We start from the raw sequence: 25,223 nt of genomic DNA on the forward strand, positions 1-25,223 counted from the left end.
GCAGTCAATAGTTGCCATGGGGTGGTCAAAGGCGCTCATGCATCTGATGGGAAACTCAGAGCTGCCATAGGCTTGATGGGCTCAATGACCTCTTTCTACACCTTAAGAAAAGATGAAATATATGGGAATGTGAGATAAGCTCTCCCGCTTAGCTCTCTGTGGAATAGGTGCTTGGGTGTTTGGTCTGCAAGTTTGGTCTTGTTATTCGGTTTAGTTTAGAGATACAGCATGGAAACAGGCCCCTCGGTCCACGCCAACCACTGATCACCCGTTCACACGAGTTCTTTGGCATCCCACTTTCACATCCACTCTCTACACACTGGGGCAATTTGCAGAGCATGTTTTTGGGATGTGGGAGGAAACCAGAGCCCCCCTGGAGGAAACCCACATGGTCACCGGGAGAACATGCAAACTCCACACACACACACACAGAGACTGCAACCAAGTTTGGGATCAAACCCAGACCTTTGGCGCTGTGAAGCAATGGCTCTACCAGCTGCGTCACTGCGACGTCTAGTTAAGGATCCATGCTTGCTGAGGCTGTTGCCGATTTATCGGATCTCCTCTGTTCTTTCCACCTCTGAGGCTTTTTGTAGACCTCAACTTTCAGACCTCAGTCTGTGGTGGTGCTTCTAGTTCATGAATTACCTGCATTTGCAATTAATTAGTTCTTGAGTTTCTTGGTTGGTCTTATCAAACTATTCTTTGGTGATAAAGAAACAAAGTGTTTCTTCAGAGGTGCTTATTATGGTGGACTTCAGGCACTGTTAATGCTCTCTGATTGGGTCTATTAACTGCAGCCTTGGTGGTGGTCTTTTTGCAAGGTCTTTTTGAGTCCTTCAGCGGTGATTTTACAGCAAGCAAGAATGTCATGGTCCTATCTGGGACACATGACAATAAACTCTCTTGACTTGACTTAATTTGATTTTTCTGAGCTACTGTTTCTATTGCCATCACTGGTTAGTGACCAGACTGACAGACCAAATAAGGCTTTGGTTCGTCCAGCAGTTCTCAGCACCTGTCATGGTGTGGGTAATCTGGACATCCTTGCTATCCCTCACTTGGATTATGATGATGTTTTCTAACAGGTGCTAATAGTTGGATCATGGATGTGCCTTGAGGCATGAACTTGTTTCTCTTACAAGACAGTATGTTGGACATGACAAGACCATATCCTCAGGAAAGGGACTCCATTGAAGTTAGCTTTCCCTACTTATTCCCTGACAATCACACCTTTCAAGAAGTTCATATCCATTCCAGAACAGCATTGAAGTCACCAAGCAGAATCGATTTGTTGCCCATTTGCACTTGGGGTGCGGACTGATCAGCGTTATGCAAGAATTCCTCTCTGTCTTCAACTGCTTCTGCCGGGATTTAAGTGTATGTATTGATGATGGCAGCATGCTGGTTTTCTGTTTGAGTGAACCAAGAGTTATGAGACATTCCTATTCCCCAGGAGTCGATGCAAGGCTCTACTAGCTCTGTGAAGACAGTGTTGCTCTCTTGGTTTGCCCTTTCACTTGCCATATGTTGAATGCACACAGTCTTTTGAATACCCATGATTGTATACGCGGACACAGTTCCAACTCCATCGTAAAATTCACTGACGACACCACGGATGATGAGTCAGACTATAGGAGGGAGATTGATTTCCTGATCGAATGGCCCCAGCAACACAACCTTGCTCTCAACGTCAGTAAAACCATGGAGCTGATTGATGACTTTAGAAGCGAAAGGCCGAGGGTGCACAAACCTATCTTCATCAATGGGTTAGTGGTGGAGAGAGTTATCAATTTTAGTTTCTGGGTGTGCATATCTCTGAAGATCTATCTTAGACCCGGCAAATTTTAAAGAATGCCCATCAATGCCTCTACTTCCTTAGAAGATTGTGGAGATTTGGTATGACGATGAATACTCTCTTGAACTTCTACAAGTGTACAGTAGAGAGTATATTGACTGGTAGCATCACGGCTTGGTTCGAAAACCAAAACTCTCAGTTATTTTCATAAGGTCATACGCAATAGGAGCAGAATTAGGCCATTTGGCCCATCAAGTCTACTTCGCCGTTCAATCAAGGCTGATCTATCTCTCCCTCCTAACCCCATTCTCCTGCCTTCTCCCCATAACCCCTGACACCCGTACTAATCAAAAATATCTTTATCTCTGCCTTAAAAATATTCATGGACGGCCTCCACAGCCTTCTGTGGCAAAGAATTCCACAGATTCATCACCCTCTGACTAAAGAAATTCCTTATCATCTCCTTCTGAAAGGGGTGTCCTTTAATTCTGAGGCCGTGACTTCGAACCCTAGACTTTCCCACTAGTGGAAACATCCTCTCCACATGCACTCTATCTAATCTATTTTGAGCTGTCAGATGCAGGAAATGGGGTGGAGCGTGCATTTAAAACCTCCTTTGCAGATGAAAAAACAGTATCACACCTCTTGGCTCAGTTAGAAGCTCAAGAAATAAATAAATGTTTTGAATGGTGGAAAGATGGAAACCACTGAAATATTCCAAGCACGGGAGACCCAGTGCCTTCTGTGCTGTAAAGGTAGTTGTCTTCCATTTGCATTCGTGGTTCATACAGATGGGGATGTGGTTTCAATCAATTTAAACAATGCCTGGGAAGACTGGCCTTAGCATTACCAAATTGAATTACTCCCAATCAGTGTTTGCCATGTTGAAATTATTAGATAAACAACAAAAAATACCTAATTTCCATCATCACCTTGTTAACTGATGACTTTTAAATACACTGGGGCTGTAACTACAAGCCTAAAATGGCACAAAGACTTAACAGTAATTAATGGGTGGAATAAAAAGGTGCAAACTTTACACAAATCTCATTAACCTGAACTGAAAATTACTTTATTTTAGCCATGGAACGCCATAACAAAATTCTGAACACAATGCTTTTGTATTCTTAATCCGTTGGCTTCAGTTAACAGCACATGTTTGCTGCCCCCGGTAACAAGCATAATCACAACACAATAGCATTTTAGTGAATTCCAGCACCGCTTAAATAATGACATGACCTTCAGAAGAATTATGTGCCCTTGAGCAAAGCTGATCGCTGTTTTTGAACTGATCCACACTTTGCAGAGGTCTACACACATAAGACGTACAAAAGTAATTTGGAAAGAATACACTTCTTTCTCCAAGCTTGGTAACATTCAGCTTAAACACAGGCACCACTCCTCATAAACCTTCAGATTCCTGTGGGTGGCTGTTGTTACATGTCACACTGTTCAAGTCACTCCTTGATTAGACACAAACGCTCACATTCCTGCGTGTGGTGGTTGATTCAACATGTCACACTGTTCAATCACTCCTCGATTAGATCCAAACGCTCACATTCCTGTGTGTGCTGGCTGTTACAACATGTCACAGTGAGCCATGCAGCTTTCAGTCTGTCTTTTAGCAAAAAATAGCAATTTCTGATTTAACTAAACACCACAGAACTCCCTCCACACCACCACGCTCAGTTTGTGTTGACTGGTTTGAGATCTCTTACCTTTTCCTCTTATTCCCTTCCACAGTACTCCTAAAACAAACTCCAGGGCTTGCTACCAACAGTCCATATGCTTTAAGAAAACTTCCTGAATTACAAGATTAGCAAAAATCTCTAACAGGTGAATGCTGGGAAGCAGGCCAAAGGTCATCTTTTCAGCGTCAGGGATCAAATTACAGAGTGAGCAACACTGACAGCCTAACCAAATACAGCAGCGTTAATGAATAAGCAAAAACAGCCCTGCCTTTGAGAGCAGTTAGCATTGGCTGTGCCTTTTGTTTTACTCATTTCTCCACCTAATAGCTTGTTTGCATCAGTCATTCCTTGAAAAGGGTAGACCAACAGTTTCAGCATTACTAGGATATGCAGAACAGTTTTTAGAGTCTAGTTTTTAAGTCAAAATAACAACATTTTTGTTTAGGAGTCCAGTGTCCTGCTTTTTAATAATTCCCTAAAATAGATGAGTTCTTTTCGTCATTTTTCATCTTGTTAACCAGCAGCAAAGAAAAACCTGCTAAAACAAACAACTAACATTGGTTCGCGTAAGAAAAATCAGGTCAAAGTCCAAAATTCCCATTACCCATTCAATGCTGTCATTATGTACACACTTCAAAATGGCCATCAAGGTGACACCAAATTCAGTAAGTCATAGACCAATATAGATAACTTGTGGGAACACTGTGAGATGCTTCATTATCTCTGATTTATGTCACGAAAGAAGGACATCGAGGACATGAATTTGGTGATTCCATAAAAAAGAAAAAAATATTTATCTCATGTTAAAAAAGCATTCATTATTTCATTAAAATCCAATGGTTCTTTTGAAAAGGCGTCAATCTGAAAAGGTTTTCTTTCTCCAGAGACAGAGCCCACCCAGTTTTGTGATTCAACAATTTCCTGTATTATTTTTCATCTATACTTTAGGGTCTAAATCAGAAATCCGAGCCAGCTAGGCGCAGAATAAATGCCGGTTCCCCCCACCATTTGAGGATGTTCATCTTTAATGTTATTAGGTAAAGGGGTACCTTATGAAAGAACAATATTGTATTTTCACGCACAGAAATTCCGTTTTCTGAAATGATTTATGAACTTTTGAATTACAGTATTTTTGTTTAGCCATTGTTTACCAATGAAATATAATCATGGTGCTCTCAGAAAGAGGTCTTCTTCCACAAGTTGAGTAGCTTAATTTACAAAAGTGTTACAGTACTTGAAAATGTTTGAAGGTAAATTTTGTCCATCGAAATGGCTAGACAAAAGGCATTCTGTACATTTGAACACACAGAGGGTGGCACGCTGTTCATAGTAGTGAAACATCTTGTAGATTGAAGGCACATACCCTGAAGAATCAATGATATTACTACAAAACTTTGTAAATCAGACATTTGTAATTCATGGAATTACTGTTTATTTTTCTTATGAACATTCATTTTTGGGAACTGGGTGTTGGCAAGGCCAATAGTTATTGCTATCACTGTTTAGGTCAGACACGGGTGAGGTATCTTTCTGATATCACCTCCAGATATCCTCGGCTGGCTCCACCCTGATCAATAACATTTACAGCATGTGCTGAAAGTAATAAGGTCAAGAATATTGCTGAGGTGGGGGACTTCAACATATTTTATGAAGTGTGGCTTGGTAGCATCACCACTGACCGAGAGAGCTGAGATCAAAAGAATATGTCCATCAGCCAGGCTCTGCCACAGAACAAGAGGTAAATTTAACCTCAGTTATACCAATCTACCCAAGTCCCAATTGACCACCTCCAGAGACCATCATCATAATGGAAGATGGTTTTGAGTCAATAATATTAGTTGTCCAGGATATCACAAGAAATGACCGAGAACGGTGGGTATAGCAAAGACATTGGGACCAGGCTACATCCCAACTGTGGTGCTGAACACCAAAGCCACACCTCTCGCCAAGATGTTCCAGTACAGTTACAATGCTGGCTTCGATCTTACAACATAGAACTTTTCCTGGTATGTCCTGTTCACAAAATGGCAGCAAATTGTTGAATATTAATGATCACATATTAACCCAACAGCAAAATAACATTGACCACACTCTCACCAAAACCTGTTTACGAATGATTGGTTTGAAGCATGCCAAACAAGCTTCACTGAACGAGACTCAGACATTTACCTGCAATACCTTCTCTTTCTACACTTATCTTTCCGAGTATCTACATGGAGATTTTTTTATCAAATGCATGCAGTCAAATATAGCACAATCTAAACCCAGTCAAGTGTAACTGAGTGATAGAATCTGGATGGAAGAGGGGAAATTGATGGGAATATCAGGAGAATGGGTTACAGTGAAAATTAGTGGGGAATTGAGATTGATTGCTCTGTGAGCTGGCACAGCTACTTCTATGTCAGAAAGCAACATGGAAATAAAATGACATTTTCCACATAATTATTTTTAGATCAATTTAAGCTAATTCAGATTCATATTTCTGGTTCACTATTCATCAGTAAAGCACAAATAGGCAAGTTAGAACCTATTCTTTTCAACAGTGAAATACCTTTTAATTCTACTGTGAGAACTGCAAATTTAAAAATCGTTTGAGTTTCAGTCCAGGCATTGCAGACTTAACTGAACAATTCTGTACTACACTGTCCTCTAGTGGCAAATATATAATATGTTTTTATGCCTTTAACTGCACTACAGTCCATGATCATACATTATTATCACCTTATGCCTTTTAGGTTAAGTTTATCCAATGAACACCTAAGTTTCTAGATTTTTATTTTAATACTGGGTGGCATTAGTGTTGGCTCTTCTCATTTCATTCCTACTTTTTGAACGTTTATGTCCTGTTGACAAATACAAAATGTACTTTATGCTAACATCAAGGGAAGGTAGTTTCTCTCTTGTGGAGGTGTTAATAGCCTGCCACTTTCAGGGTACAAAGTTAATTGTCAGCCCGTGCCTGAACTTGCCTAGGCGCATGCAGGCGAGTTGCTTAAATTAGTGAGGAGCTGTGAATAGAACTGTGCAATCATCTGCAGGCATCCCCACTTGTAGTAGCAATGTTACAAAATGTTGAGATTTTAAAAATCAAGTCTGCAATTTATCCCATCAGATAAAGCACAAAAATAAGTTTAATTTGACACCTAATTCACTTTCATATCTTCAGTATTAAAATAATTATGGCCATTTTCATACTCGGAAATTAGCATCTTGTTCCCTATTGATTTTCCATTGACTTAACACAAAAGCTGTGATCGAGGACAGTGAAATGGCCATAACTTTCTTAAAAATTAAGAGAACTGAAAGAAATTTTCAATTATTATAGATTGAAGCATTCTGAAACAAATATGAAACAATCTTACTTGGATGACTTGAAATTAAAGCATATAATTAGTTAGTTACCCAATTGTAGCTAATTCCAAACTTCAATTACTAGATCTAAGCATCTATCCATTTCTTAAGAAAAGATTAACATTTTTAAATAGCCTAAGTGTCCAAATAACATTCACAAAGAATTCACAATAAAACATGATTTTTAAATCTCATTTACATTAATCTATAGGCCAAATGGAAGGAATTTAGTGTTCAATTGCTGTAAATTAATGGCCATTTAAATCAGCTTTCGAGTGGGATCCTGTGGAACTCTGTGGCACGCGCTGGTTTAGAACATTCCCATTGCGGTAGATTTGTACCCCATATGCCCAGAAAAATACTGCAGGATTTAATGGGCCCCCAAATTAGCTACTCGCAACATTAAACTTTGTATAAAGGGATCTTAAGAAGCCCTTTTTAATGTAAAAATAAACAACCTACCTTCCGTTGTCCCCTGTATGAGATGTCCCGTTGTCTGCGGTCGCAGGTTTAGAGGATAATTTTTAACTTACTATAACAACTAAATTAACCAATATAGTTTAAAAATAGCTCCAGCGAACCAACGTCCCAGCGATTTTTCATCAGCAACTAAGTAGGCTGAACAACCTCGATTTGAATAGCCTAGGGAAAATCGCATTTTAAACCCGCCCCCCTCTCAACGGTGCCAAAATCACGCACACGGGCTGGGACAGATCTGCAGCGACGCTGAAGGTAGGTTTTGCAACATACCAACTTGTAGCCTTTTACAATGGAAGAAAGATCTTTGATGATGCAGATCAAGATATATTTGCATGGGGCATCACTTCGATGAACTCCTGCATTGAGGGTATAGTATTGGGATGATAAACTTCTGACAGCTATAGGTTTGACTCCAGCCATTGATTTTAGAATTTTACCAAAGCGTCTTGGTGTAATGCTCATGGTCAAATGCTGACTTGATGTCAAGGGCAGTTGAATTTGCCTGTCCTCTAGAATCAGCTCTTTCATCCATGTTTGGACCCAGACTGTGATGAGGTGCTGGCAAAGTCCAAATTGGGTATTGATGAGTTATCATCGGTAACTAAATGCCACTTGATAGCACTGTCAATGACAGCTTCTATCCCTTTGTTGATGATTGAGAGCAGACTGGTTGGGTGACAATTGCATTTAACCTGCCTTTTCTGAACTGGACGTACCTTCTACATAGTAGATACTAGGTGTTGTTACTATAGTTTGGTTTAGAGATACAGTGCAGAAACAGGCCCTTCGGCCCACCGAGACGGCACTGCACATTAACACATGCTAGGGGCAATTAACAGAGTGAGCAACACTGACAGCCTACACGCACTAGAGACAATTTACACTTATACCAAGTATACAAATCCAAGCCAATTAACCTACAAACCTGTACGTATTTAGAGTGTGGGGGGAAACCGAAGATCTCAAAGAACACCCACACAGTCATGGGGAGAACATACAAACTCCGTACTGACAGCACCCATAGTCAGGATCAAACCAGTCTCTGGCGCTGCAAGCGCTGTAAGGCAGCAATTCTACTGTTGCACCATCAAACTCTACTGAAACATCTTGGCAGAAGCTTCAATACTCGGCTATTTATTTAACTCGTTCAAACATTTATCTTTAATTTTCTCAAGTTCCAATAAAAGCAGTTATTTTGGAGCATCCAGCATCTAACAATATTTAGTTCTTGTAGAAACAATGAACTGCAGATGCTGGCTCACAAGAAAAGACAAAGTGCTTCTGAAGAAGGGTCCTGACTCGAAACATCACCTTTCCATGTTCTCCAGGAATTCTGGCTGCGTTACTTCAGTGCTTTGTGTCTTTCTTTGTCAATATTTAGTTCTAGCAACATCGGATTGAGCTTATTATAAATTTACAATATCAATTGGGCCTATCGCTGTTAAGGGACAAAAGTTTAGGGGTAACATGAGGGGGAACTTCTTTACTCAGAGAGTGGTAGCTGTGTGGAATGAGCTTCCAGTGGAAATGGTGGAGGCAGGTTCGATTTTATCATTTAAAAATAAATTGGATAGGTATATGGATGGGAAAGGAATGGAGGGTTATGGTCTGAGTGCAGGTAGATGGGACTAGGTGAGAGTAAGTGTTCGGCACGGACTAGAAGGGCCGAGATGGCCTGTTTCCGTGCTGTAATTGTTATATGGTTATCCCTGGAGGTATCATCAGTGTCTTCCTAACACTCTTCCAATTGGTTAACTAACATGTGAATGAGAGGGGATACAGAGAAGGTTTACCAGACTGATTCCTGGAATGGCAGGATATGAAGAAAGACTGGATAGACTCGGCTTGTTCGCGCTAGAATTTAGAAGATTCAGGGGGGATCTTATAGAAACTTACAAAATTCTTAAGGGGTTGAACAGGCTAGATGCAGGAAGATTATTCCCGATGTTGGGGAAGTTCAGAACAAGGGGTCACAGTTTAAGGATAAGGTGGAAGTCTTTTAGGACCGAGATGAGAAAAACATTTTTTACACAGAGAGTGGTGAATCTGTAGGATTCTCTGCCACAGAAGGTAGTTGAGGCCAGCTCATTGGCTATATTTAAGAGGGAGTTAGATGTGGCCCTTGTGGTTAAAGGGATCAGGGGTTATGGAGAGAAGGCAGGTACAGGATACTGAGTTGGATGATCAGCCATGATCATATTGAATGGCGGTGCAGGCTCGAAGGGCCGAATGGCCTACTCCTGCACCTATTTTCTATGTTTCTATGTGAAAGCTATGAGTGAAGCAAATCAGCAACATGACAATAAGTGGAGACAAATTTAAACTACCTTGCCAATTTAAAAAAAAAATTGCTGCATCCATTGCACCAGCACAAATTAGGAAATTAGGAACCACAATTTAGTGATATCAATTTACATTCAGTTGATGCTTGCAGTTATGCATTACCACTGCAACATGTTAGCAGGTCACAACAATGTCTCATTCTAGTCCAAGTAGGATTATTGTTCTTTAAATTACATTAGCTTGCATTATGTTAGGTTGCATGCACTGATTGTATGGGTATGTATGATATTCACAGCAAAAGATTCTGTGCTGGAGAAATAGCAAGCCATGTAAAGTTCTGGTCCAGCTCATGATGCAGCGAGCAGGATACCCAGCAAAATGCCATTCACAATACCTCTGTAGATTCCTGGCTTGCAGGTGAGGATATGATTGTATCTGCTTCAGTAGCCTTTGGCTAAAAGGATGAATCAAAATATAAATGAATGCCCATATTTTGCCCAGTCAAAAATTCTGCCGCCTGGAATCATCAAAGATGCTGTTTAATAACTGTAAAACTCCAAGCGGTGAAAATAACTTCAATAGATCATACCGAAAATTTAAGACAATTGTTCGGCAAACGATTAGCTCTTGTTTGTTTTTAATTACAATCGATAAATCACAATGCTTGTATTCTTCAACCGTGACATTGTTGTAACAAATAATGACGAATACCCCTACAGATTTTCACACACTCTGAAACAAAGGTGCAGGGGACACTGTTTTGCCAGTACACAAGAGAGTTATGAAGATATAGAAACAAGGAACTGCAGATGCTAGTCTACACAAAATGTGCTGGAGTAACTCAGCAGGTCAAGCAGCATCTCTGGAGAACATGGATAGGTGACATTTTGGGTCAGGACCCTTCTTCAGACTTATGCAGATGTTTGTGGCACCGTGCAAAGCACATGTTTTAGGCATAACCTGAAATGTAAAACTGGATCTCAATCTTAGATTTTCTGTTGGTGCTGAGTACAGATGAAGAGGCTGACTAACACTTTATTTTGGAAATTATGGTCAGGTTCACTCAAACCATAATGACAGCTGGCTGGGCCTATTATTAATCCTTGCAGTGCAAACTAATTTGAGGAAATTAATGAGCAGAAATACTAAAAAGATATCATACAATATCACTTACTTCCTTTTCGAAGGTGGTTGAAGGTAAGTAGCTCTGGGGTGAAAAAAAGGTCAGTAGAAAAAAAAGGTGATTTAAACAGCAGAACGTCACCTCTTTCAATCCAAGGCATGTTCATTCACAACAGGAGAGTTTTTTTGGAGAGGCTTGTGTTTTAGAGATGGCACCAAAAAGGCAGCAGCGCAGGGGGAGGGCACAACCCTAAAAAAAATCTGCCATGCAGGTGTTGCCCGCCCAAGAAGATGAATGGCAGGAGGTGATGCCACAGGAGGTGATAGTGCAGGAGGAGGTAGCCCTGCATGAGAGACCCCTGGAGGAGGAGACCAGGGTAGTTAGGGCTGGCCTTAGGAGGTGCGGGGCCCAATTGGGAAATTCGGTTTGAATAAATATATAAATAAATAAATATGATTGAGTCACGTGTCGTGAGTAACATGACAATTCGGGGAGAGTTCCTTCCACAGCGTGTGGGGAATCTAGCCAGGGGTAAAGTTGCGAGGAGGGAAGGAGCGATGAGAAGGAGGGGTTAGGGTTCATGCCGGTAAAGCGGCCTTTTCACGGGGCGACTTGACGCAAGAGTTAACCAGAGTTTAACATCGTGGGAACCTCGTGCGATAACAGTACGGCATTCGTGGACCACCGTGGACCACCGTGGCGCTAACGGCAGGTAATCGTGTAACTTGGTGACTCGGGAGAAAATTCAAGCAAGTTTGAATTTCTCCAAGAGTGACTTGTACACTTGTGGTTGAGCATTGCAACATTATATGAACGTAGTGGCCAGTGCGATATCCGTGCGATATCCGTAATAACTCTTGCGGTTACCGTGGGAACTCCTGCGAACGGTGAACCCGGAAGCTGGACAGAGGGGACAGAAGGTGAGTAAAAATTGTCTTCTGTGGGATTGAATTTTAAAAATAAAGATTTGCATCCGCATATGGACATCAACTTATTCATGAGTTATGTTAATGAGATTCAAGAAAATAACTATAATCTTTAAAAGGGACTTTAAAAGGGACTTTACTGAAAGGTCCCGCATTTTTATGGTCCGTGAGGAATTTTTCACATGTACTTCTTTGAGAGATACAGGTCGGAGTCCTCGCCGACTAGCGATCGATGCCTTTCCGAAGCAGGGTCCGGAACGCTACCAATCAATGTTCTCCAGAGACCCGTGTAAGGAGTGAACTGCACATGCTGGTTTAAACCGAAGACAGACACAAAAAGCTGGAGTAACTCAGCGAGTCAAGCAGCATCTCTGGAGAAAAATAGCTGATGTTTCGGGACGAGACACATCTTCAGACTCAATTCCGATTAGGCTGTCTGAAGAAGGGTTCCGATTCGAATTGCCACCTATTCTTTTTCTCCAGAGATGCTGCCTGACCCGCTGACTTACTCCAGCTTTTTATGTTTTTCTTCCCAGATCTGACTTGCCTGCTGAGTTACACCAACATTTTGTGTCCTTTTGTGCGTATTAACCAGCATCTGCAGTTCCTTTAGACATTACCTAACTTCAGATTTTAGAGATATAGCGCGGAAACAGGCCCTTCGACCCACCGAGTCCGCGCCGACCACCTATTCTTATCCGGCTTCAGAACGGTTCTTCCTTCCATTCGTTTGGGCACTGACCCGACCTACCAACCTACCTCAATGCGGACATTGGACTTTTTCCCCCTGGAACTGTCCTGAAAACATATATTCGGAACTCTGGTATTTTCCTCTTCGCTCTACCTGGTGTTCTTGTGCATGTGTCGGAGGGAACAGCAGATGCCGGTTTAAAGAGAATGCTGGAGTAACTCGACGGTTCAAAATGCTGGAGTAACTCAACGGGACATGCAGCATCTCTAAAGAAAAGGAACGGGTGACGTTTCGGGTCGAGGCCCTTCTTCAGACTGTACGTGGCTTGGTTATATTCATGTATAGCATTATCTGATATGATTGTATAGCACGCAAACAAAAGTTTATTCCCTGCATAGAATCATACAGCGTAGAAACAGGCCCTTCGACCCAACTTGCCCACACTGACCAATATGTCCCATCTACACTAGTCCCACTTGCCCGCGTTTGGCCCATAACCATCTAAACCTATCCTATCCATGCTTCAGTCTAATGCGTCTTAAGACAGTACCTGCCTCAACTACCTTAACGGATAGATCATTCCATACACCCACCACCCTTTGCGTAAAATAGTTACCCCTTAGGCTCTCATTAAATCATTCCCCCCGAACCTAAACCTGTATCTGCTGGTTCTCGATATGAGACAATAATAACAAACCAAAGCGAGTTAGGACATCAACGGGGAGATCCTGGATAAACCCAAGGTAGCCACAAAATGGAGGAACTCAGCGCAACAGGCAGCATCTCTGGGGAGAAGGAATGGGTGACATTTCGGGTCGAGACCCTTCTGATATGCTGCTTGTCCCGCTGAGCTACATGTTGTGTCTATCTTCGTTTTAATCCAGCATCTGCAGTTCCTTCCTGGCCGAACCCGATTGAAAGATGAGAGGCTGGGCGATAGAGCACTGGGTGTGACAAGGATCAGGCTTCAGTAAGCAAAGTAAAGAGAGGTGGCAACGTTATGGAAATGAAGCGGGTAATCCGAGTGATGGCGAGACGGTATCCTCTAATGTGTCGAAAGAACTGTAGATGTTGGTTTGCGCCGATGATAGACACAGTAATACTGGAGACAGACATAAAATACTGGATGGGCAGCATCTGGATAAAAGGAATGGGTGACGTTTCGGGACGAGACTCTGAAGAAGGGTCTCGAACCGAAACGTCACACATTCCTTCTCTCCAGAGATGCTGCCCGTCCCGCTGTGTTACTCCAGCATTTCGTGTCTATCTTCCGTATGCTCTGTGATGGTCATCTCGGAGTCAAGTGGCAACTCTGGTCTGTAGACACGAGGAACTGCAGACGCAGGAATCACGAGCAAAACACAGAGCATTGGACGAGCCTGACCCTTTGAGTTCCTCCATCACTTTGTGTTGAAGTCAGGTCTGGACATTGCTTGGCTCAGTCTCAGGCGCCGGCTAACTAGGAAGGTCGAGTCAAAGTCCAGCACTAACACTCATGCGGCTTTTTCACGGGGCGACTTGACGCAAGATGTAACCAGAGTGAAGTGGTCGTGGTCCAGCACGATATCACACGATATAACGGGGGGGTAGATAAAGAGTTCCCACGGTACTCGGCATTTCTGTTATTTGTGCGAGTGACTTGTCCGTCTCCCGAGCTTTCCCGTTAAATCTTGAATGAACATTGTGAAGTGTTGTTAAATCATCACGTGGCACAAATGATGTCACTTTTTTTTCACACACTATAAATATCCTCCCTTGGTTGAATTGGCTCATTTGGAGACATGTTTTACTGTGTATGTGGGAGACACAGATGGACTGAGCACAGTACCTCGGTCTTACTGTGTGTGGGAGAGGGGGAGAAAGAGACGTACACTCACAGAGGCAGAGTCTCTCAGCCTGTGTAAGAGGGAGGGAGGGAGAGAGAGAGAGAGGCACACACAAGGTGGATGTGAAATCTCACCTGCCTGTTTCAGTGACAGACACCCGCCGCCAGTAAATGAAGACACCCCCATCTGTCTCCCCCTCCTCTCCCTCGACTCCCCCACCTTTCCCTCCCAACTCCAGTCCCGTCCCGACCCCCTGGGAAACAGAATAGAGCAACAATCAACTGCTGCCTGTGCGCTGATATGACAATAAAGGCTACTTTACTTTACTTTACTTTACTGAGTTAAAGAGTTCCCGTAGACTGTAAAACTGGGACCCTGGTTCTGGACTCCCCCAACATCGGGAACATTCTTCCTGCATCTAGCCTGTCCAATCCCGTAGATACTGATTAGACCGGTATCTATTTATTTACTTTATTAATGATTTCAATTAAATATTGGGAACATCATGCCGCAAACGTTATTTCTTGAGTGTTAGTGCTGGGCTTTGACTCGACCTTCCTAGTTAGCCGGCACCTGAGACTGAGCCAAGCAATGTCCAGACCTGACTTCAACACAAAGTGATGGAGGAACTCAAAGGGTCAGGCTCGTCCAACGCTCTGTGTTTTGCTCGTGATTCCTGCGTCTGCAGTTCCTCGTGTCTACAGACCAGAGTTGCCACTTGACTCCGAGATGACCATCACAGAGCATACGGAAGATAGACACAAAATGCTGGAGTAACACAGCGGGACGGGCAGCATCTCTGGAGAGAAGGAATGTGTGACGTTTCGGTTCGAGACCCTTCTTCAGAGTCTCGTCCCGAAACGTCACCCATTCCTTTTATCCAGATGCTGCCCGTCCAGTATTTTATGTCTGTCTCCAGTATTACTGTGTCTATCATCGGCGCAAACCAACATCTACAGTTCTTCCCGACACATTAGAGGATACCGTCTCGCCATCACTCGGATTACCCGCTTCATTTCCATAACGTTGCCACCTCTCTTTACTTTGCTTACTGTAGCCTGATCCTTGTCACACCCAGTGCTCTATCGCCCAGCCTCTCATCTTTCAATCGGGTTCGGCCAGGAAGGAACTGCAGATGCTGGATTAAAACGAAGATAGACACAACATGTAGCTCAGCGGGACAAGCAGCATATCAGAAGGGTCTCGACTCGAAATGTCACCCATTCCTTCTCCCCAGAGATGCTGCCTGCCGTCGAGTTACTCCAGCATTCTCTTTAAACCGGCATCTGCTGTTCCTTCCGACACATGCACAAGAAATAGGCAACTTTTCGGGCCGAAACGTTGCCTATTTCCTTCGTTCCATAGATGCTGCTGCACCCGCTGAGTTTCTCCAGCATTTGTGTGTGTGGGTGTGAGTTGGGGGGGGGGGATTCGAATCGGAACCCTTCTTCAGACATCCTAACCGGAATTGAGTCTGAAGATGTGTCTCGTCCCGAAACATCACCTATTTTTCTCCAGAGATGCTGCTTGACTCGCTGAGTTACTCCAGCTTTTTGTGTCTGTCTTCGATTTAAACCAGCATGTGCAGTTCACTCCTTACACGGGTCTCTGGAGAACATAGATTGGTAGCGTTCCGGACCCTGCTTCGGAAAGACATCGATCGCTAGTCGGCGACGACTCCGAGCTGTATCTCTCAAAGAAGTACCTGTGAAAAATTTCTCACGGACCCTAAAAATGCGGGACCTTTCAGTAAAGTCCCTTTTAAAGATTATAGTTATTTTCTTGAATCTCATTAACATAACTCATGAATAAGTTGATGTCCATATGCGGATGCAAATCTTTATTTTTTAAATTCAATCCCACAGAAGACAATTTTTACTCACCTTCTGTCCCCTCTGTCCAGCTTCCGGGTTCACCGTTCGCAGGAGTTCCCACGGTAACCGCAAGAGTTATTACGGATATCGCACTGGCCACTACGTTCATATAATGTTGCAATGCTCAACCACAAGTGTACAAGTCACTCTTGGAGAAATTCAAACTTGCTTGAATTTTCTCCCGAGTCACCAAGTTACACGATTACCTGCCGTTAGCGCCACGGTGGTCCACGGTGGTCCACGAATGCCGTACTGTTATCGCACGAGGTTCCCACGATGTTAAACTCTGGTTAACTCTTGCGTCAAGTCGCCCCGTGAAAAAGCCCCATTAGACTGAACTGAACTCTCGTCGGTGAGAGTATTTGTGATTGTCTGAAGAAGGGTCTCGACCAGAACCGCAACCCTCTCCTCAGAGCCCCTACCCGTCCCGCTGAACCACCACAGACAGGGAGTTGAAGGTAGACACAGGGGGGTCCACCTTCAACTTCAGAACCAAACAAAAAACACAGAGTGCTGGAGGAACTCAGCGGGCAAGGCAGCACCCGCGGAGGGAACATATCACTTATCAGGAGCCGCCACGGGGCCAGGACTCTTCTCCCCCCCCCCTCCAACAGAAAGGAACCGCAGATGCAGCCATCACCGCAAAACATCTAAGAATTAACTGTAGATACTGGAAAATCGAAGGTAGACAAAAATGCTGGAGTAACTCAGCGGGAGCGGGTGTGAGGCAGCATCTATGGAGCGAAGGAAATAGCCAACGTTTCGGGCCGGGTCTAAAGAAGGGTTTCGACCCGAAACGTTGCATATTTCCTTCACTCCATAGAGGGGGGGATGCAGGGAGTCAGATAGACTGCGCAATGACAGTGGGGGATCCCAGTGTGAGAGTGAGTCACCACCTGTGTACAGCGTTCCCACATCCCTCTTCTCCACCAAGCAAGGCACACCCCTCTCTCCCCTCCGCCCTCTCCCCCCTTCCTTCCCTCTTCTCCACCAAGCAAGGCACACCCCTCTCTCCCCTCCGCCCTCTCCCCCCTTCCTTCCCTCATCCTCCCCCCTCTCTAAAGAAGGAGGCAAGGGGAGGGGGAGGGAGGTAGTGAGAGGTAGGGAGAGGGAGATCTAAAGGGTGTTCAAGAAGGAACTGCAGATGCTGGAAGATCGAAGGTACACAAAATTGCTGGAGAAACTCAGCGGGTGCAGCAGCATCTATGGAGCGAAGGAAATAGGCGACGTTTCGGGCCGAAACCCTTCTTCAGACTGATGGGGGGTGGGGGGGAGAAGGAAGGAAAAGGGGAGGAGGAGGAGCCCGAGGGCGGGCGGATGGGAGGAGACAGCTAGAGGGTTGAGGAAGGGGAGGAGACAGCAAGGACTAGCAAAATTGGGAGAATTCAATGTTAATGCCATCCGGACGCAAGGTCCCCAGACGGAATATGAGGTGATGTTCCTCCAATTTCCGCTGTTGCTCACTCTGGCAATGGAGGAGACCCAGGACAGAGAGGTTGGATTGGGTATGGGAGGGGGAGTTGAAGTGCTGAGCCACCGGGAGGTCAGGTTGGTTATTGCGGACTGAGCGGAGGTGTTCAGCGAAACGATCGCCCAACCTGCGCTTAGTCTCCCCGATGTAAATCAGCTGACATCTAGAGCAGCGGATGCAGTAGATGAGGTTGGAGGAGATACAGGTAAACCTTTGTCGCACCTGGAACGACTGCTTGAGTCCTTGAATGGAGTCGAGTGGGGAGGTGAAGGGACAGGTGTTGCATTTCTTGAGGTTGCAACGGAAAGTGCCAGGGGAGGGGGTGGTGCGGGAGGGAAGGGAAGAATTGACGAGGGAGTTGCGGAGGGAGCGGTCTTTGCGGAAGGCAGACATGGGGGGAGATGGGAAGATGTGGCGAGTGGTGGGGTCACGTTGGAGGTGGCGGAAATGGCGGAGGATTATGTGTTGTATTTGCCGGCTGGTGGGGTGAAAGGTGAGGACCAGAGGGACTCTGCCCTTGTTGCGGGTGCGGGGATGGGGAGAGAGAGCAGTGTTACGGGGTATGGATGAGACCCTGGTGTGAGCTTCATCTATGGTGGCGGAGGGGAATCCCCGTTCCCTGAAGAACGAGGACATTTCCGATGCCCTGGTATGGAATGTCTCATCCTGGGAACAGATGCGGCGTAGGCGGAGGAATTGGGAGTAGGGGATGGAGTCTTTACAGGGGGCAGGGTGGGAAGACGTGTAGTCCAGATAGCCATGTGAGTCAGTGGGTTTGTAATGTATGTCGGTCAGGAGTCTGTCCCCTGCGATGGAGATGGTGAGGTCAAGGAATGGTAGGGAAGTGTCGGAAATGGTCCAGGTGTATTGGAGTGTCGGATGGAAGTTGGTGGTGAAGTGGATGAAGTCAGTCAGTTGTGTGTAGGTGCAGGAGGTGGCCCCAAAGCAGTCGTCAATGTAACGGAGGTAGAGGTCGGGGATGGGGCCCTGGTACGTCTCGAACAAGGATTGTTCAACGTACCCGACAAAGAGGCAGTCGTAGCTGGGGCCCATGCGTGTGCCCATAGCTACACCTTGTGTTTGGAGGAAATGGGAGGAGTCAAATGTAAAGTTGTTGAGGGTGAGGACTAAGCGGAGGAGAGTGTGAGCACACGCATGGGCCCCAGCTACGCCTGCCTCTTTGTCGGTTACGTTGAACAATCCTTGTTCGAGACGTACCTGGGCCCCATCCCCGACCTCTACCTCCGTTACATTGACGACTGCTTTGGGGCCACCTCCTGCACCTACACACAACTGACTGACTTCATCCACTTCACCACCAACTTCCATCCGGCACTCCAATACACCTGGACGATTTCCGACACTTCCCTACCATTCCTTGACCTCACCATCTCCATCGCAGGGGACAGACTCCTGACCGACATACATTACAAACCCACTGACTCTCATGGCTATCTGGACTACACGTCTTCCCACCCTGCCCCCTGTAAAGACTCCATCCCCTACTCCCAATTCCTCCGCCTACGCCGCATCTGTTCCCAGGATGAGACATTCCATACCAGGGCATCGGAAATGTCCTCGTTCTTCAGGGAACGGGGATTCCCCTCCGCTACCATACATGAAGCTCACACCAGGGTCTCATCCATACCCCGTAACACTGCTCTCTCTCCCCATCCCCGCACCCGCAACAAGGGCAGAGTCCCTCTGGTCCTCACCTTTCACCCCACCAGCCGGCAAATACAACACATAATCCTCCGCCATTTCCGCCACCTCCAACGTGACCCCACCACTCGCCACATCTTCCCATCTCCCCCCATGTCTGCCTTCCGCAAAGACCGCTCCCTCCGCAACTCCCTCGTTAATTCTTCCCTTCCCTCCCGCACCACCCCCTCCCCGGGCACTTTCCGTTGCAACCGCAAGAAATGCAACACGTGTCCCTTCACCTCCCCCCTCGACTCCATTCAAGGACCCAAGCAGTCGTTCCAGGTGCGACAAATGTTCACCTGTATCTCCTCCAACCTCATCTACTGCATCCGCTACTCTAGATGTCAGCTGATTTACATCGGGGAGACTAAGCGCAGGTTGGGCGATCGTTTCGCCGAACACCTCCGCTCAGTCCGCAATAACCAACCTGACCTCCCGGTGGCTCAGCACTTCAACTCCCCCTCCCATTCCCAATCCGACCTCTCTGTCCTGGGTCTCCTCCATTGCCAGAGTGAGCAACAGCGGAAATTGGAGGAACAGCACCTCATATTCCGTCTGGGGACCTTGCGTCCGGATGGCATGAACATTGAATTCTCCCAATTTTGCTAGTCCTTGCTGTCTCCTCCCCTTCCTCAACCCTCTAGCTGTCTCCTCCCATCCGCCCGCCCTCGGGCTCCTCCTCCTCCCCTTTTCCTTCCATCTCCCCCCCACCCCCCATCAGTCTGAAGAAGGGTTTTGGCCCGAAACGTCGCCTATTTCCTTCGCTCCATAGATGCTGCTGCACCCGCTGAGTTTCTCCAGCAATTTTGTGTACCTGAGATCTAAAGGGTAACTGGTTTTAGTCTCCAATCACCTCACAAAGGGCAGCCAACAGTGGTGGTGAGGCAGAAGGGAGAACTCACTCTCTCTCTCCCACCCCCTTCTCTGCACACCCTCTCTCTCTCCAACTCTCCCTCCTTCCTCTCTCTCTCTCTCCTCTCCAATATCCCCCTCCCTCTCCCCCCCTCTCTCTCTCTCCCCCCTTCCTCTCTTCTCTCTCCAATTCTCTCTCTCCCTCTTCCTCTCCCTCTTCCCCCAGCCACGTTTATATCGACAGTTCACTGCACGAGTGTGTGTGTGAGAGCCGAGCTGTGTTTCTCATTCTGACTCTGCTCCGTGAGCTGCTCGTATTGACAGTAATCGTATCCACGTCTTAACTGAAAACGAGTGGTTTGCAAACTGAAAATCCCCCCCGTCTCTCCACGCCCCCCCCCACACACACACACACACACAAACACACACGCAGATAGAGAGAGACACACACACAGCCACAGAGACACACACACACAGAAACACAGAGACATACACTGACACAGAGTCACATACACAGACAGACAGACACCAATGTTAACACAGACTCAAACCACCAACCAGGTCTGCTGTTGTACGGCACCGAACGAGTTAACACAACTCCCCCACTCACACACGGCCCGCCTGCCCGCTCCCGGCGTTTAGCGTTCAATACTCACGGCTGAATTTGCTGCGGTGCTGGGGCTTGCTGCCCTGTAGACTCCCACCGGGGTCTGCTCCGGCGGCAGCGAGTGACACAATATAACGCATTTACTGAGGAATGCATTGTTTAACTACTTGCTAACTACTGCCTGTTTACAAGTGTTACAGCAGCAGTAACACATCGTTTCTTATTCATGTTTGTTTTGTAAAAAAATCCGTATGGCAAATGTTTTTTTTTAATCTTTATTTAACATAGTGAATTTATATTTCCATATGAAATACGGAAAATTAACGCGGGGCCCCCATTGGGCACGGGGCCCAATTTGGAAAAATCGGTCCAATCAGCCTAGGGCCGGCCCTGAGGGTAGTAGTATATGTCCCCACCACCACCCCACCCATCACTGCCTCATGTGAAGGCAGCAAAGCAGCCCTTTCTCCTGTGTCTGACACAGCATCAGAGGTAGATGCCCCATTGGTGGTGAGGGAGGGCTGGAGGAAGGTGATGCCCTACACCAGGCAGCAGGAGGAGGACCTTGAGGAATGGTTCCAGCAGAATGCCATCCTGCACGAAAAGGAAAATGAAGGGTACAGGGACAGGGACAAGAATGGCATGCTTGCCATCCACTGCCCCATATGTGTGCTTAAAGTTCCATCTTTTGCCAATGCCCAGCGCCACTCTCTTCCAGTCATCTGGTGTACTGGGACAGTCCATCACATTATCTCCATTCACCCATTGAGACCTCTTCTTGTGCTTCCTCTTCACCCTTGCTCTTCCCTTCTGTCTTTCTTAAAAAGCTGCTGAAGCAAAAGGGCTACTGCAAACAGCAGTAGGTGTATTTTTACTAACATCCTCCAAACTAGTTCCTTCCTTGCTTGCATGGTTCAGAATGATTTTTTTAAAAACCTGAAAGGCATTTTTTAGTGAGAAAAAAATGCAGACATGACATCATTTTATCAGGTGATCATTTGAGCTGTAGACACTCGTCACTGGTCGTTGTTGGTTTTCAGTGTGGTTCTCTGATGTCGAAGGGGGTCGTGCTCATTCACGGACCAATTTGCCAGAGACCATCCATGAGTAAAACGTACATGGTCGAAGCCAGTCTTCAACATGGTCGAGGGAGGTCTTCAACATAGTCGTAGGAGGTCGTACACATAGTCGTGGAAGGTCGTAGGAAGTCGTAGGTCACTGCGACCTTGATTTTAAAAAAAAGTTGCTTAAGGTCGACGGAGGTTGCGGTGGAGGTCTCCTAAGTGGGACAGGCCCTTTACTATCTCTTTGCATGTCACCAATGTAATGTTTGTAGACCCCTTCATTACATGCCCTCGCCTTCCATAGCCAAGGTAACTTATTTCACGTATAAAGATATTAAATTTAGGCTCGCTGGTCTTGTCATAAAACTGCAATGAAAAAGCACCAGGGGAGGCAACTATCACATCTGCCTCACTGAGGGGGGCGTGTCGTGAGCCCAGTGGAGGGAGTGCGAGCGTCAATTACGTAGGCTCAGCCCACGTAATTGACGCTGCCTCGCTCTCCCTCCACGTTAGCTAGCTTCAGCAGTGGCGGCACAGCAATGGGTTCCAGCTCTGACTTTCCAGCCATGGGCGGCGCTGACCTTAACATCGCGGAGCCTGGGATCTCTCGCCGAGGTCGCCAGCATTGAATCTCCGCCCAGCTCAGCCTGTGGACTTCGGAAGCCGTGGTCTCCAGTAGGTAGCAGCAGATTTGGAGGCTCTGGGCCGCTGAGAGTGCTCTTCCGTTAAAGGGCCTGAAACATCGGGCCATTAGCGGCGACTGCGTAGGCCTCAATAGGCCCCGACCACGTGTGAACAGAGGAAGAGGACTGAACTTTGGTGTCTTCCCTCAGTGGGAAACGTTGATTCCTCTGTGGGGGGATGTTTCACATGTGTGTAAATCTGGCTCTGATACTAGCCAGTGCCTCCCCAGCCATTGACCTCACCGCATGTCACTGTCCCTCATATGTATCCACCTATCACTTGCCAAACTTTGCCCCATCCCTCTTTTGCAGCTTTCTCTCCCCAATCCCATCAGTCTGAAGGGTTCCCCTGCCTGAAATGTCATCTGTTCCTTCTCTCCACAGATGCTGCCTAACCTGCTGAGTACCTCCAGCAGTTTTTTTTATTGTAAATGGCTTGTTTATCATGTAACAACTTCAATGAACAATTACTGGCAGTAATCCATGTTGATGAGCAGCCAGAGGTTATCTTTTCAAATGGATTTTGATGGTGAAGAAATTTACATGCAAGTGAAATATCCCCTCTTTGAGCTGGAGTCAGCCGAAGTTTCCAACCACAGGCATGTTGGAAAATTATCCCTTTGGTTATTATTATGACATAAAACATTGAAACGTTCATGAAAATACTAAATCTTTCCACTCTCTCACTATGACAAATAATAATTGTGACTAGTCTAAAATTCTGGGTGTTTAGTTTGAGAATGAAAATAAGTGAATTTACAGGCAACATTCATTATGATCAGAACAAAAAAGCTGCAGCTCATGTCAAGGCTATGTACTGGATACAAAATATAAAGACCCAGAACAATCCAATTGTCTTGAATTCTATTCACAGTGTAACTTGGCATCACAATAAAAGCAGAAATTATTCTCACATGGGCAGATGATCACATGTTACAAATAGTTTCATTGACTCAGCTTCTTTCAATGTAAAATACTTCCAGAAATGTGTTTCAACGGTTCAGCATTAAAACTAACATATCGCACAGTATACATAAAATGCTATTTTAATTTCTTCAGAAAGTCCTTGTGGAAATATAGATTACAAATTATGAATAATTAAAATCTCATATCTAAATGAACATAGTCATACATACAACAAGGAAATAAGCCCTTTGGTCTAACGTGTCCATGGTGACTAGGCTTTATAGCTGAGCTATTCAAATGTTTGCATTTGGCTCATATCACTCCAAATCCTTCCTGTCGATATGCCTGTCTAAATATCTTTTAAACATCACCATTGTACCCATCACTACAGCTACCCCTGGAAGCTTGTTCCATATATGCACCCTTGGCATGAAGAAATTGATCCTCAGGTCTCTTGAATCTTTCCCTTCTCACCATGAACCTTTGCCTTCTAGTTCTGGACGTCTCTACCTTGGAAAAAAAGACGGCGACTGTTCATCCTATCTACAGTATGCCTCTCATAATTTTGCATACCTCTATAATGTCACTCCTCAGCCTCCTATGCCCTAGGGGGGAAAAAAAGTCCCCACCTATCCTTATACTTCAAGCCCTCAAGTCCTGGTAATATCCTGGTGAAAATTATCGACACCTTTTCCAGCTTTAAATAACAAGCTTCCTCTCGCAGGGCAACGTGAATTGCACACAATACTAAAAATATCATCTCATTAACATATTTTCCAGCTGTAGTATTTTGTCCCAACTCCTTTACTCAATACCCTTACTGATTAAAGGCTAGCATTCCAAACGGTAAATGTGTATCCTTAATCTCTATGATTTGCAACATTCACTGGGGCCCTACCATTGACTATGGTCCTGCCCTGGTTTGAGTTGCCAAAATGCACCACCTCACACTTAGTTTTAGTTTTCAGTTTTAGAGACACAGCATGGAAACAGGTCCTTCGGCCCACCGAGTCCGCACCAACCAGCGATCTCCACACATTAACACTACCCTATGCACACTAGGGAAATTTACACTTATACCAAGCCAATTAGCCTACAAACTGTACATCTTTGAATTGCAGGAAACCGAAGATCTCGGTGAAAACACACGCAGGTCACGGAGAGAATGTCCGTACAAACTCCGTACAGACAGCACCAGTAGTTGGGATCGAACCCCGGCACTGCAAGTGCTGTAAAGCAGCAACTCTACCGCTGCACCACTGTGCCAGAGTTAAATTCCATCTGCCATTCCTCGGACCACTTCCCGAGCTGATCCAAGTCTTTTTTATAAACTTTGGACATCATCTGCAAATTTACTAACTACCTTGTCATCCAACTCGTTAATATAGATGAACAACAACAAAGGACAAAATATATTTTCTGCTTATAGAATAGAAACACATTTGAACACCCACAATCTTTTGATATTACTTACTGATCACTGAACACTATTGCCATGCATTCAGAATAAATGTAATCAGAGACCCACCTGGTCACCCATAGAACTGCTTTCATTTCCCATTTTGTTTCAACTTCAGTGCCACATAGCAAACAGGAAAGAGTGAAGAAAGGAAGCTGAAAAAATAAAACATGAATTAACAATTCGTATGACACTGTGATGTAAATGAATGGGTGTGGTATTAGTTAAAAGTGCTGATCAATAGACGGGGATGTCTAAAGAAAGGATTAAATTAGCAAATGGTTTATACTAACTGAAGATTTTCTACGTTTTTGGCTTGTCTTCTGAAGAGATGAAAAAGACAGTTTGGAAGAGATTATTTATGAAACAAAAAGGGATTCTATGGATGGAACACATTTATAAGAAGAAAAACACAACATCAAACAATGATGTGT

General features: G+C 45.2%; 1 protein-coding gene across 13 annotated transcripts in view; it reads right to left on the reverse strand.

Moving 5' to 3' along the window:
* The window catches only part of tacc2 (transforming acidic coiled-coil containing protein 2), a 225,407-nt gene extending 200,469 nt beyond the window's left edge, over window positions 1-24,938 (reverse strand). For 6 of the 13 annotated variants that reach the window (XM_033033795.1, XM_033033791.1, XM_033033790.1 and 3 more), the window contains exon 1: window positions 24,859-24,934. In XM_033033795.1, coding sequence (XP_032889686.1) covers window positions 24,859-24,891 — 33 coding nt within the window. In that variant the 5' untranslated portion in view covers window positions 24,892-24,934. Of the gene's footprint in view, window positions 1-24,858 lie in introns of all 13 variants that reach the window. The other 7 variants (XM_033033794.1, XM_033033792.1, XM_033033793.1 and 4 more) reach the window with 4 other exon arrangements.
* Between the last annotated feature and the right edge of the window lie 285 nt (window positions 24,939-25,223).

This window comes from Amblyraja radiata, chromosome 15, assembly GCF_010909765.2.
Source record: "Amblyraja radiata isolate CabotCenter1 chromosome 15, sAmbRad1.1.pri, whole genome shotgun sequence".
Classification (NCBI taxonomy): Eukaryota; Metazoa; Chordata; class Chondrichthyes; order Rajiformes; family Rajidae; genus Amblyraja; species Amblyraja radiata.